The sequence below is a fragment of the Plasmodium yoelii genome (genome assembly GCF_900002385.2).
Source record: "Plasmodium yoelii strain 17X genome assembly, chromosome: 13".
In the NCBI taxonomy this organism is placed as follows: Eukaryota; Apicomplexa; class Aconoidasida; order Haemosporida; family Plasmodiidae; genus Plasmodium; species Plasmodium yoelii.
In genome coordinates, this window is record NC_036185.2 from 1231674 (window position 1) to 1246692 (window position 15019).

Sequence of the window (15019 nt, forward strand, 5' to 3'; positions counted from 1 at the left end):
TGATCATAATATTAAAAATCACATAAATAGCTAAAGTCGATAATACAAATAACACAAATAAAATAATGTTTTTATTATCAATAAATGAGAAAATCGAAAGAAATAATTATAAATAAAAAATGATAAATACTTTTTAAAGTTAACCCCCCCTTCACATATATATTTACTTATATAGAGAATGTTTCTCAAATTCATATAAGCTTATTATGTTTTTATGCAAATTATATCGAAAAATATGATAGAAACGAAACATCGAATTAAGAAGAACAACAATAAACTTAAGAACATCAATAAAATACGAGAAAAGGAGATAATTTAAAGCTTTTCTTTTTCGTCTTTCTTTTTTTTATGTACACATAAAATACAACAAAAATATTTTTAAAATTACATGCTAGATTTGCATATGTATTTATAATATCCTTTTTTTGTGTATAGAAAATTATTTTGTTCATACATACACATGTGTGCTAGAAGAAGCATGCTTGATTATATTTCTAATGTGCTCTCGAATAAATAGAATGACAACAAAAAATATGCACACATAAAAAAAAATGTTTCGCATATATTCATAATATATTTTTATCCATGCTAAAAATGCAATGTATATATTTCGAACTTGCTATTTGAATAAATCCTTAGAAAAACAATTCTATGCACTTAATGTTTAGGTTGTTATGTAGAAGGGTTCTTTAGTAATTTATATTCCTCTTCATATTTAAATAATTATTTGCGTGAAAAAAAAAATATATATATTTATTTATTGAGTGAAATAAACTAAAAGAGAGAAGCGGAATGTGTGTTTTGAAGGAGAAAAATGTTATGCTTAGATAAAGAAGATGAACTAAAGATATGTAAAAAATATAGTTACCCTAAATTTGAAAATAATAAGATTTTGGATCATAAACATCCGAGTAATGAAAATGTGAATAGTAATATCGAAGGAAGTAATACGAATCCGAAGGGTAACAGCAGTAGAAACTTTGACAATATTGATGATAAAATTAGGCACACAAATATTAATGACAATATAATTTACATAAACACAAGTACGTGTAATTCTTTTATTTATGTGGCTACAAAATTTTGCTTATATATATTTGATAATGATGATTTTCGTTTTGTTAATTTTTATGCTTTGGATTATAAAAACGCATATAAAAAATATGGGTGTCATGATAACGTGTTTCTATCACCTTTTGATAATACGGTATATATTATAACAGATAATTTTAAATATGTATATGTATATAATATAGTTAAAAAAAAAAATATTGTTATGTTAGATAATGATAAAAACATTCATTCAATTAATATTAATGATAATTCTGATTTTGACACATCAAGTGAAAATGAAAATGAAAATGAATATTATGAATATATTACCTATATAAAAAACATTTATAGAAAAAAAATCAAACAAATTAATACAATTGCTAGCATAAGGCTTATTACGGTACTTTATTTGCCAATTCCATCAAATTGTTTGATTATAACCAAACATAATATTTTATTTTTTTCTTATGAAACTGATGAAATATTTATTTCGGATAATATTCAAACTGTTCTAGACAATACCAAAAAGTTGAATCAACAAAATGAAGTAACTGATGTTAAAAAAATTATAGCTAATACAAAAATCGTCAGATTGAAATCAATATATTACCGAAAGGATATAAACAAATCAAGTTTGAAAACTAGTGCCAATAAAAATGTGAAAGTAACAAATGGTGATAAAAAAAAAAATGAGAGAAAACGGAATAACAGTAGTGATAATAACAAGGATAACGAATCCTCTATGAGAGGAATACAAAATGTGAGTCTTATAAAAAAGGACAAAGGAAAAAATATATACAAAAATATAAAACCTCGCACTTTTTTTCTCTTCAAAAATCAAAAAATAATTAATAAGTGTTTTCGAAATTTTCCATTTTATCGAAATGCTTTAAATTTTTGTAACAAAATAAGAAGGAACATCATTCTAAAAGAAAACAAAAGGGAAATGAAAAAAAGAAAAAGAAAAAGAAAAGCGCCACATAATAAAAAAAATCAACTTCCTACATATTTATACAGCAATAATAAAGAAAATAATTTAAACAAATTTATTAAAAAAAAAAATATTTCTATACAAATAAAAAATAATAAATATAAAAAATGTATTAATATAAAAGGGGTAGAAAGAGTAGAATTTAGTATGCATAATGATTATCTATTACTAATAAGCCGTACTCATGATTTTTACATTTTTTCATTTTTCCACAATTTTTTTAATGTTCCTCAAGATAAGAATTGTTATTATTATGGGCGTTCTATTCATAAAAACGAAGCAATTGGTACAATTGAAAACAAATACGAAATTCAAAGAAAAAATTTATCTAACTTAAGCAACAAAAATAAAAACATTATAAATAACCGAATGAACAATGTTTTAAAAAAAAAAAAAAGAGACGATCAAATTATAGGAATGTATGTAGATTCGTCTGTTTTAGATATAAGTATAAATATTTATAGAAAAATTATTTTGATAATATATAAAAATTATATTATTAAAGCGTATAGTATTAATCCTTATATATGTAAACATGTTTTTAAAAAATGTGTATTTACTATTGATAAATTTAGTGATTACAAAAGTACATGTTATTACTATAACTTTTTAGTATGGAATAGACAACATAATTTTTTCCTTGTTTCGTTTAATCAAAATAATTTCCACATTTTTAATACAAATGGGACATTATACTATTCAGAAAATAAAAGTTTTGATGGTGTATCGAACAAAAATAAAGAGGGGAATAATAATATGCCCAATTTGGATAACACTTCTGATGTTACTCTGGACAATTTAAATAACAATCAACTTGACTCTAACAAATTATCAACATATGAAAACAAAAGAACCAAGCATAAACAGACGGAAAATGTTTTGTTACACCGAAAAAAAAAATACATAAATATATCCTTTGTTTTTAACGACTTCAAATTATTTTGTAATACTCGAAATGACGAAAGTTATTACTATATTAATGTTAAAAATTTAATATATTTAAATGATATATATAGCCAAAATAAAATTTTCCATTATAATAGTAATTATTACACTAATGAGTATAAGAAAAATGTATATATTGGTCTAAACAATTTAGTTATATTTGATACTAATATAAATAATTACAATATAAATGATCACGAAAAAAACATTATAAATATTAAAGAAGTAAATACTCCATTTAAATTTATTAAAAAAGCATATCTCAATTTTAATAATACATATATATTAGTTATATTTAAAACAATTTCGATTTATAATGTTAAAACACGAAAATTTTCACATTTCGTTGATGACAATTTGTTTAAATTTTTTTTTCATAATTATCCATGTGGTTGGCTATTTGATGATGTTTTTTTTGCCACTTGTTTACATAATAAATATGACGAAAATAATTTTAAAGATTTCAAAATAGTTCATCAAAACAGCGGACGTCGTGAAAGTATATTTTTTAATCAATCCGCTTCGAAAGACAAGGGTTTCAGTTTTGACCTCTTCAAAATGGATTACGAAAGCGAAGAAATAAATGAGATAGATGGCAGAGACACAAATCGTTGGACTGACAAAAACGAAGACAGTGAAAGTAAAGGTAGCGAAAACGAAGATGATGAGGAAGATGAATGGAATGAAAATGACACATCCTTAAATACTGATGGTAGTGTTGATGAATACAAAGAGAATTTTCAAAAAGGCGAAACTACCCCCCAAAATTTTTTTCTACTAAATTATTTATTTAATTATAATCATGATGATAGTGATTTGTATTATAAATTTTTTGAAGAATATTTTAATAATAATAAAGGAAATATTTATTCAAAGCCCTATTGTTCTTTTTATAATAATTTTTTTTTGGAAAAAAGTACAAATATATTTTTAGAAAAATTTAAAGAAAAACAAATTAAAAACTACAAATATAATACATTCACAGAAGTGATGCATAATAATTCAATTCAACCAAAAAACAAATTACATAAAGAAGATAACGAAGAAAATAGGAAAAGTGATTCTAATCTGGAAAAAAACGATGATAATATTTGTTTAAATGATAAGGAATCTATAAATAACCATATAGATAAGCATGAACAAGAATATAAAAATACTTATTCCAATGAATCTAATAAATTTACTAACATAAATAATGTTGAGGAGCATACAGTTTTTCTAAATATTAATGAAGAAAACAGAAAAAACATTGATAAAAAATATACACAGTTAAATGACGAATATCAAGAAATTTTAAATACAAATAACTTTTATTACATTATATATTTATACAATGTAAATAATAATATGAAACTTACAAATTATGTATGCTCTATTAAATTAGTGTATAGACCAATATTAACTCATGTATTTTGTGGAAAAAGTATTCAACAAGAAGATAGACAAGAAAAAGAAATTAAAACACAAAACGACCAATTGATGAATATATCATTAAGAGAGAATTATCTAATTATTTTAGATGCATTTTATAATTTACTTTGCTTTAAAGTTGTTGAAGAAAAAAATAATAACGATCCAAACAAATTAGAATACTCTATGAGATCAGAAATTGTTTTTGCCTTACCTTTAAATAAGGATAATAATTTTGTACAACCTTCTTCTTTTTATGCTTTATTTGATATATATAATTATGTATTTCATAATTATGACAATTCTATAGTATTTTTGCACATATACAAGAGCAACACTCATAATAACAACAGTTATAATAATGATAATGATTTTTATGATTTTGAATTTACCTATGTATATGACAAAAAAGTAGAATATCTACAAGTAATAAGAAACAATAATAATTTGTCTAACTGTTCTTTGCCCACTCCAATAAAATATATATGGCCACACCCATTTTATTACATTTATTTATTCTACTATTATATAGCTTATACTGTATACAATATAAACAGAATAAACATGAAATTAGTTGGACATCGTTTAGCATTATCTGATTTATCTAAAGAACAAAAACATTATCCAAATGAAAATTTATTGAAACGTATTAACAATTATGAAATTCTATTTAATAGTAGTAGCTACAAAAGTGATCAAACAGACGCAACAAGCGAAACGAGTATACCTAAAGAAAATAAAACTAGTTTAAAAAAAAAACAAAATATTGAAGAAACAGATAATTATAGCAAAAATTGTGACAAATTTGATAATACATTTGAAAACGTTGATGATTCATTTACTTTTGATTTTTTTTCTTTAAAAACATTAGATAATAATATAAGAAATGAAAGATACAATTTTTTTGAAAAATTATTGAAAAGCAAGCTTAATGAGCATTCAGAAAATTATAGTAATTTGATTCGTTTGAAAAAAAAAAAAAATAATGAAAAAATGAATTGTTGGATTTCATCACTACGAGACGTTCCAACATATATGAATAATTTTAATTATATTTTTAACAAATTATTTTTATCTTATAATAGTTGTGAGGGGATGGAAAAAAGTATACACTACACTAATCAACAAGGTCAAGTTAATTATAGTTGTTCAAATGATTCAGGTCTAAAATGTGAAGAGGATGAATATTTTTCTAAACATTACAATAAATGGAATAAAACACACTCAATTTTAGAAAAAACGTTCTGTTCATTATTTTTTACGCATATATTAAGTAAGAACAAGAATAAACTAAATAAAATTAGCGAGCAAATACTAAAATATAATTTATATTCAATTATGGACGAAGTAAATAGTAATGAAAGTAGTTGCTACTTATTTTGTGGTATTAAAAATAGTGTGGATGCAATAAGTATAAGTAAATGCTCAAATAAATTTTGTTTATTAATCAATCTTTTAAAAAATAATCACTATTTTGAAAGTAATAAATATACAAATGCAAATTTAATAATATATAGACATATAATGCTGAACAGAATTCCAAATGATACTACTAATAATAGTATTATACATTTTCATCATATTATCAATTCCATAGGATTATTTGTAAATATTATATCAAATCAATTATCAAATGAATGTATAAATAACAAAGTAGAAAATGTAGAAACTGATGAAAATAAAAAAAAACGAGATAAAGAAGTAACACCACAAAACTTCAATTCATTTATATTTGATAAAATTAGTTTTAAAATAAATACTTATATAAATATAATTTTATTCAAATTTTTTAAACTATATAGTGATGTGTATTCATACAGTTCGAAAAAATATCAAATTATTTATCAGGGCAATTTTAAAGAAAAAAAAAAAAATTTTTTATCTCTAATAGTTAAAACATTAGTAAACTATATGGAAAATAATATATGTGTAATAAATATACTCGAAATTATTTTATATGAGTGTATTAACACATTAAACGATTTTTATGTTACAGCTTATAAAATTGTTTATAATTTAATAAACAATATAAATACCGATTATCCTTATTACAATCAAATTATTACAAAAGACAAAAGAAAAACAATCTTAAATATCGTCATAATTATTTTGTATACATTGTTTTTGAGTAATTCTTATAAAAAAAAGAAAAAAGCAAAAGATTTGCCAAATATTATATTAAATACTTTGCATCAAAGGAGTTACATTTTTTTTTCTTCTTTCGAACAAGAGGATAGTTATAATAATTTCTCTATTAATTGTTTAGATAGAGAAACATTACATAGTAACAGTACAAAAAGAGAAAATCAAAACAATGAACTAAGGAATAAACACACCGAAAATGCTAATTTTTCTGATTTTATAAATAAACTAAAATCGAATACGCTACTTAATTATGCAACAAAAATAAAAGATTTCAAAGGAAATGTAAAGGATAAACATATACACTTCATGATTTTATATTTTATTAAAATGGCAAATAAACTTGATATTCTTTCGAAAAACAATAAAAAAATTGAAGATCCAATTAAAGAGAATTATAAACATGCAAGTAGTATAGAAGATAAACAAAACCACAGCCTGTTTGAAATAAAAAGTGATTATGCATATAAAATGAACTGTAATGTTTACTATATTGCACTTTATTTATTATGCATATTAAAAAAGAAACACGTATTCCTTTTGTATACAATATTAAAAATATTAAAAAAATATTTTAATTCTCACATTTCTGAAGTCGTAATAAATATACTAAGAAAAATGGACCCTTATGTTAGTGCTATAATAATTTATTCACTTGGTAATTTTACTCCTCACGATTTTATGCAATTATGTATATCCCAAAATAAAAGATATAATATATGTTCTTTATATATGGTCAATGTTCAGAACTATGTAGGAATATATGATATTCGCAAATTTTATTGTATGTATTTTCTATGTACTAGTTTAAGAAGTAATATAAATTATTCAATAAATTTAATACATTATATGTCTATTTTATTTTCTGAGTTAAATAGAAATAAGGATAATAATATATTCTATTGGAACTATTTTGGGCTAGATAAAACAAATTTAATAAAACTTTTAAACAAACAAACTGGAAATAATTTAGATAATTATATATTTTTTTTGTTATGCTTATTTAATTTGAATACTACTAAATATGATAAACCTATTGATATATATCAATTGCAATATTTATTTGATCAATCATACAAAAAGGAAACTTTAAAAGATGCGAAAAGAAATAATTCATCAAATAAAAATGGACAAAAGGCTGAGGATAGCGACAAAGACATCCATACACCTAATAATATGTTAGAAGATAAAAATGTTTCAAATAAACATTCGAATTATTTTATTTATAATAAAGATCGAATATCCCAAACAAGCAAATTTAGCCAACTAAAAATTAAACCTTTTTCTATCAATAATTTCAAAATGAATAAAATTATATATGAATTTTTTTACAATATAGATATAATACAATTTTCAAAAGATAATATAAACAATTTTAATAACCTATACAAATTTAATAGTAATTTATTGTTATTTCCTTCATATAATAATGATAACTTAGCTAAAAGTTCAGATACAAATTACATAAAAAATGATATGAAAGAAAAAAATAAATTAAATGAGATAGACAATGTAGAAAAATCTGTTGATTATTTACAAGTACAAAATATATATATTAGGTTTGTTATTTTAATACAAAATATAATATGCTATTATATAAATAATATGTTATGGTATGAATTATATTATTTTGCTACCTCTATAAAAATTGATATTGTCTCTTTTTTTTCTCATGTATATTTTTTTAAGTCTATTTTTTTTAGTAATTTTTTTTGGGGAATATGCCCAATAGATGTTGCGCATAATTCTTTAAAAAATTCACAATTTTCATTCTTAAATTTGAATGAAGAAAATATATTAACAGAAAATAATAATAAATCCAAATTTTGTACTAGTAAAAATTATTCAGATTCTTCTCCTAACTTGAAAAAGTTTATGGATCCTTCTAATAATGATGAAAAAAAAATATATAGTACAAAATGTTTTGAATCCGCCGAAAATGTTTCCACATTTCAGAAAGGAGAATCTTCGAAAAAAGATAATAAATTAAATACCCAATCTAACGATCAAAATGCAAAAAAAAAAAAAAAAAAAAAAAAAAAAGACTCTAGCTATGTTAATACTAAAAATGAATCGAAAAAATCAAATGATGATACCTCAAATGTGGAAAATACAAATTACCATATTAATTATACAGAATATGCAAGATATACAGAATACATGAAAAATCTCAAAACAGTTTTTGAAAAAATCGAATACGAAAATGAAAGCATTAATAAAACATTTTTCGATGAAAATTTTAAACCTATAAAATTTATGGATATTTATAAATCATTTAAAAATCATTTTAATATAGATTGTTTAAAAAAAAAAAAGAAAATGCAAAAAAAACAGGAATCTGTCGATTTAAATGAACCACATTTTAAGAAAAAAACAAGAATAGAATTAGAAAATAAAAGATATAAATATAGAAATAATATACACACTTATAATATTTATAACAAATTGACAGATTACATATTTTTAGAGACATATTTCGCACCGTCGGTCTATAAGTATATCCCAATAAATAATACACTGAAATATTTGTTTTATTTTTTTAACATATCTAATATAAATAATAAAAGCTGTTCAAAGAAATATATAAAATATATAATGAAAAGAAGAATATATGAATATATTACTAATAATATAATAGATATAAGTAAAAAAAAAAAAAGTGAACACTTCAATCCAATTAAACATAAAAATAAATATTCACTTACCCAAAAATGTTCCATATATAAAAATGATATTATTTGGTTTTTGTTAAGATTATTTATTTTATTAAAATTACCTATTCATGCTTTGGCATTAACAATATATTGCAAAAATTATGTCATACTAAATATTTTGTTAAATATATTTCCCTATTTATATCATATAATTAATTATATTTTAAATATGAACGGATCTCATTTTTTATATAAGAGGAGACAAAATAATAATTGTGAAAATATCGAAAGTTCGGAATATGACACACCACCTTTGTTTACTCTTGTTGACGAACAGTTTAATAAAAAACTCTGTGATTATTGCTACAATTCAATATTACATTATAATTGTAAAACCATAACACCATTTAGTAACGATATATGTGATGAAATTTACAAAAAAAAAAATTCGAACAGCGAACAAAATCAAACTTTATATGACCATTATATGTCTTGCGAATGTTTAACCACATTAATTTTTTTACGGAAAAAATTAATCTCATTAAGAAAGACCATATAATTTTTTGACATTGCATATATATACTTTTGGCTTACATGTGAATGTCTTTTGAACTTATTTCATTTTGCGTAATTCATTTTGAACATTTTTAATTTTAAAACAATCTCTATTTTTAATAAACCATAAAAATGGCAATAAAATGCATAATGTAATTTAATTTTTATTGTAATATTTGAATTTTGGGTCTCGAAAAATAAAATAAACAAATAAACAAATACACAAATAAATATATAAATAACAGCATGAAAATAATATACATAATATTATCTCTTTTTAACTTGTCTACTAAAAACTAAAATTATATCACTAAGTATAATATTAAAAAAAAACATTATACACTTGAAAAAAGTTTTAATTTTTTCCCATCATTTTAAAAATAAGATGATGAGTAAATAAAAGAGAATTAAATATGTGCTTAAATCGTTTAGCAAGTATAGGCTCAAAATTAAAAGCATATTTAATACATCTCTTGAAACTTGAAATACCAAAAAACGTAAAAAACAGGGAGCGAAAATCGGCAATATATTCATATATGCATATGATAACCACGATGATAGCGCTGTGCAATTTTAATAAACCTGTGAGTTCATTTCCTCTTGTGTATATACACATATGTATGTATATATATATGTTAAATGTGTGCATATATACCGTTTGTACGGTGTTTTCCATATCCATCAATGATGACAATAATTTAAATACCACTCATTCCGTAAAGATTTGTCCACTCCTCATACCTTTTTAAATCATCCAATGACAAAGAAGGCTTTGAATTAGATATAGCAATTTTAAAATCTTGCAAAGTCAAGGGCGGTAATAATAATTCATTTTCATTTATGCTCATTACATTTTTTTCAATTTTTGTGGGGTCAGGATCCCCTGGAGAACATGGCATATAATAAATTTTATTATTTTTTTTGACTTGTTTAAAAAATTTTGAAAGAAGACATTTCTTTACTGGCATATATATAGCATCTCTACAAATAATGTCGATATCAGCACCAGTATAATTTTCAGTTATATTAGCAAAATTTTTAATATCTTCATTAGTAATATTATGAGTAATAGCATTATTTTCCTCGTTTTGATCATTAGATTTCGCTTTATTTATATATTTTTCAAATATTTTCATTCTTGCATATAAATTTGGAAGAGGGATGTAAATTCTTTTCTCAAATCTTCGTCTAAAACCACTATCCAACGACCATGGCGTATTTGTTGCACCCATAACAATAATATTATTTTTATAATTGTTTAACCCACTCATACTTATTAAAAATTCTGTTTTTATTCTCCTAGTCGATTCGTTTTCACCGTCTGTTCTTGATCCACATAAAGAATCAATTTCATCGATAAAAATAATTGCTGGTGAATATTCTTTAGCTGTATCAAATAAGCATCGAATATATTTTTCACTTTCTCCTTGATATTTACTAACAAGGTCAGAAGATGATACATTAAAAAAATTCATATTGCATTCATTAGCACAAGCTAATGCTAGAAATGTTTTTCCTGTTCCTGGTGGACCATATAATAATATACCTTTATATGGTAATGCAGATGAATTAAATAATTTTGGGAATTTTAAAGGAAATATGACTGCTTCTTTTAATATTTCTTTTGCTGTTTCTAAACCACATACATCAGACCATTTTACATTTTGATCTTTATTTAATATAAAATCTTTTATTTGTTTTTTCATACTTTCTTTTGCTTCTTCAGAAGTACCAACCTTTTCTTTTGTTTCTATTGTCTCTTTTTTATTAAGCATTTCTTTTAAATCTGCAGCCCTAGTAATATATACTTCCATTTTTTTTAAAATCAATTCTCTAATATTATCATTTTTTTCATATTTGCAAAAATAATTAAAATATTGCAAGCTTTGTATATATAAATTTAAGGCTTCTTTATAATTTTTCTTTTCATCTTCTATAACTGCGTCCTTTGCATATTTTACTGCCAAATTAATTGTCTCTTCTGAGTCCATTTTTTTTATCTGACCGAACCACTGACAATAATTATATACAAAAGTTTAACTAGTCGGAAAAAGGAGTCAAATATATTAAATTGCAATATGTTGATTAAAAAAATATATTATATATCCATTTCTTATTCAAAATAATGTGTAAATATGTAGTATCACTATGCTCATTTGTTCATTATTTTGTAAGTTCTACGACGATTTATGGGCATTCGAAAAATTTTGAAAAAATAAAATTAAAATGAAGAACTAATTTTTTACCTTTATAAAAAATCATATGCTAATGTATATTTCTACGATAAAAAAAATCACCATAATAAAATTGGATAAAGAATAATACTCACCATATATATAATACCAATGGTAATGGTCTGGAGAGAAATAGAATATTGTTCCACTTAATTGTTCAAGAGTTTGAAACATAAATAAATATATACATGTGTGTATTGTGTTTCGTTATTTTTATTTAATATGTTTTTTTCAAATATGTATCAAAATAAAAATATATTAGAAATGTTCTTTTACATATTATTAATTTATTAAATCTTTACTAGAATATTTAGTTTAATATTGTACCAAGAGTATGCACAATATATATTTAAAATATTATAAATTAAAATAATTATTATACACAAAAGGAAAAAAGCGTAAACATGTGCGAACAACTTACCCACATATTTATATATGATATATTTATTTTATCTTATAATTTAAATATATTTTTTCCCCTGCGCACATTTGTATGTTGAAAGTTTTTTATTATTTTATTTTTATATTTTTGGATATTGTTTCCGGATTTGTTCGATACATTTATAATGGGAAAATAAAAACCAAAAGTTAAACATGCTCAAATGCTTAAAAAAGAACGTGAAATTTGTTAACATAAAAAATAATTGGGATTAACCAAACAAAGAATAATTAAAATTATATTATATATAATAAAACAAGCAAACAGAATAGAACATTCGAATAATAATATGAAATTGTCCTGTTTAAATACCTCATTCAAAACCGCAAAAAACGAAAAATCTATAAAATTATATTTTTAAAAACTGCCTTATACAAAAAGTAAAAAAATTATATATTATATTACATACAAAAATTAAATCTTGAATGAAATAAATCCGGATATGAAAAAAAATTATTTAATTATTTCCCATACATTATTGATTTTATAATATTTTAATTATACGTATCCATTATATATAATACCAAAAAAATGGCACACTAGTTAAACATGGCATACATCAAAACGCCAGCTAAAGTAATACTAAAATATATTTATATAGCAATTTTATAAAATATTTATATTTGAATTTGAACGAGATGAATACTTAAATTTTATCATATAAATATCATGTAATCACTATTTTTTATTTTTTTTTGTCAATAATATTTTATATAAAAAATAACTATCTTCAAAAAAAAAATGAATTGGAACGATGAAAAAAATAATGAAGAAAAAATAGGGGAAAATAACATCGATATACCTTTTGATATTGAACAAGTAGAAATTCCCATTAATAAAATTAAAAATAAAAATTATGATTATAAAGAAAAATATAACGATATTAATGATAACTTAGAAAAACAAAAAGTAAATAAAAGGCAAGAATATGATAAATTGTCATCTTCTGATAATTATTTACACAATTCATTTGTAAAAAAGGAGAAACAATATGACGTTATAGAACCAAAGAATGATGAATATGCATTCCACTTTAATAAAAATGGAAATTGGACTAATCAGGAAAATAGTCAAAGCGATAATGCAAATAATAATGGATACAATGCCAACGATAATAACAAAAAAAAAAATAATAATATTAATAGTAATGATAATAATAAAGAAAGACGTAACAATAATTCTGACGAAGAAGAAATTGCTATACCTATCCACAGAAAAAAAACAAGTAAACGCAGTGAAATATTTAGCGATGATTTCTTTATAAATAGATTTTTTCAAGAAGAATACGATGATGATAAGTTAAACGTTTTAGATATTTTTAAATATCATGATTTTCCTGTTAATTTATTCCGGAAAAAAAAACGAAGAGAACATAATGTAGAAAGAAAATTTTATGTAAATTTTGTAGATACATATAACGATGAATTTGTTAAAAAAAACATCAACAATAATCTTATTTTCGAGTCCATAGGAGTATGTAAAGGAATATCTTTTTTGCATATAAATAATAATATTAATATAAGTTGTCTAGGGTCAAATGATAATAATGCATTTTATCTCTATAAAATGATACCCTTTAATAAAATATACACAAAAGATGCAATTGATAAAATTATGAATAATAAAAATATTCGCTCGAAAAGTGAAAATATAAAAAACCAAAGAGAAATAAAAGAGATAGACAAAAAAAAATTTATGGCAAATAATAGTATTAGTAATGCTACTAATGAAGGAGACAATTTATTTTTAAAAAATTATAACATGATTAAATCCTATTTTTTAAAAAAACAGGAAAAAAAAAAAGAAAAAAAAAAATTATACAATGATTTATATTTAACACCTTATGAAAAAAATTTAAAATCAAGCATATGTATAGGTACTCATATATATTCGAAAGAACGAGCTGTCAAAAAATGCTTTGGATTATTAATAGAACAAAATGTATACTCCCCTGATTTAGCAAACGAAGATAATACTAATGTTAATAAAAATTTAGAAAATTTAAATTTTGAACTTCCATATTATAGAAGTCAAATAATATTTAAACCCATTCAATATCATTATAAAAATATGCAAATTATATGTAACCCATTTCGAAAGTCTTTTCAAAATATTCCATGGGAAAAATTTAATAACCTTAAGGATGTTAATTTTTATTATGGCATAAAAAATAATGTTTTCAATTTTTCAAAAGATGTATACATGACAACAAAAGGAGCATTTATGTATTTTGAGTCACCCAAGTAAGGAAAAAAACATTTTCATCATTACATGTGTGAATATATACATTTTTTTTTACAAAAATTTTAATATAAAATATTCTTCCACTGTATGGAATTGCTATATAAATTTGCCAAGGACTTTATATATTAACTTTTATTTTATTACTGTTTTTAGGAATTTCGTTATTCAAACAGCTAATCGAGTAAAAGACATAAATATTCAAATGAAAAAAATTTGTGAAAAGTCTGTTTACATTGTTCAAGATTATGCTTTCAAGCTAAGCAAAATGGCAAAAAGCCGTGAATAAATTTGTATATTTCAAATACATATTTGAATTTTTTTATTACTTTTTTTGTGTGTTTTCATAATTTTA

The 15019-nt window shown here is 22.2% G+C and overlaps 3 protein-coding genes across 3 annotated transcripts; 2 read left to right on the forward strand and 1 right to left on the reverse strand.

Annotated features, from left to right (window-relative positions):
- Nucleotides 1-814: 814 nt before the first annotated feature.
- Nucleotides 815-9754, forward strand: PY17X_1324900 (conserved Plasmodium protein, unknown function; the record flags this gene model as incomplete). The annotated part of the gene is made up of 1 exon (XM_719351.2): nucleotides 815-9754. The coding sequence occupies one exon, from the start codon at nucleotides 815-817 to the stop codon at nucleotides 9752-9754; it is 8940 nt and encodes a 2979-aa protein (XP_724444.2).
- Nucleotides 9755-10448: 694 nt separating this feature from the next.
- On the reverse strand, nucleotides 10449-11741 carry PY17X_1325000 (suppressor protein of Bem1/Bed5 double mutants; the record flags this gene model as incomplete). Its single annotated transcript, XM_721107.1, has 1 exon — nucleotides 10449-11741. One exon carries the CDS (start codon nucleotides 11739-11741, stop codon nucleotides 10449-10451), a length of 1293 nt encoding a protein of 430 aa, XP_726200.1.
- A 1423-nt stretch (nucleotides 11742-13164) lies between these two features.
- PY17X_1325100 (conserved Plasmodium protein, unknown function) lies at nucleotides 13165-14953 on the forward strand (the record flags this gene model as incomplete). Its single annotated transcript, XM_721108.1, has 2 exons — nucleotides 13165-14666; nucleotides 14821-14953. The coding sequence occupies 2 exons, from the start codon at nucleotides 13165-13167 to the stop codon at nucleotides 14951-14953; spliced, it is 1635 nt and encodes a 544-aa protein (XP_726201.1).
- Between the last annotated feature and the right edge of the window lie 66 nt (nucleotides 14954-15019).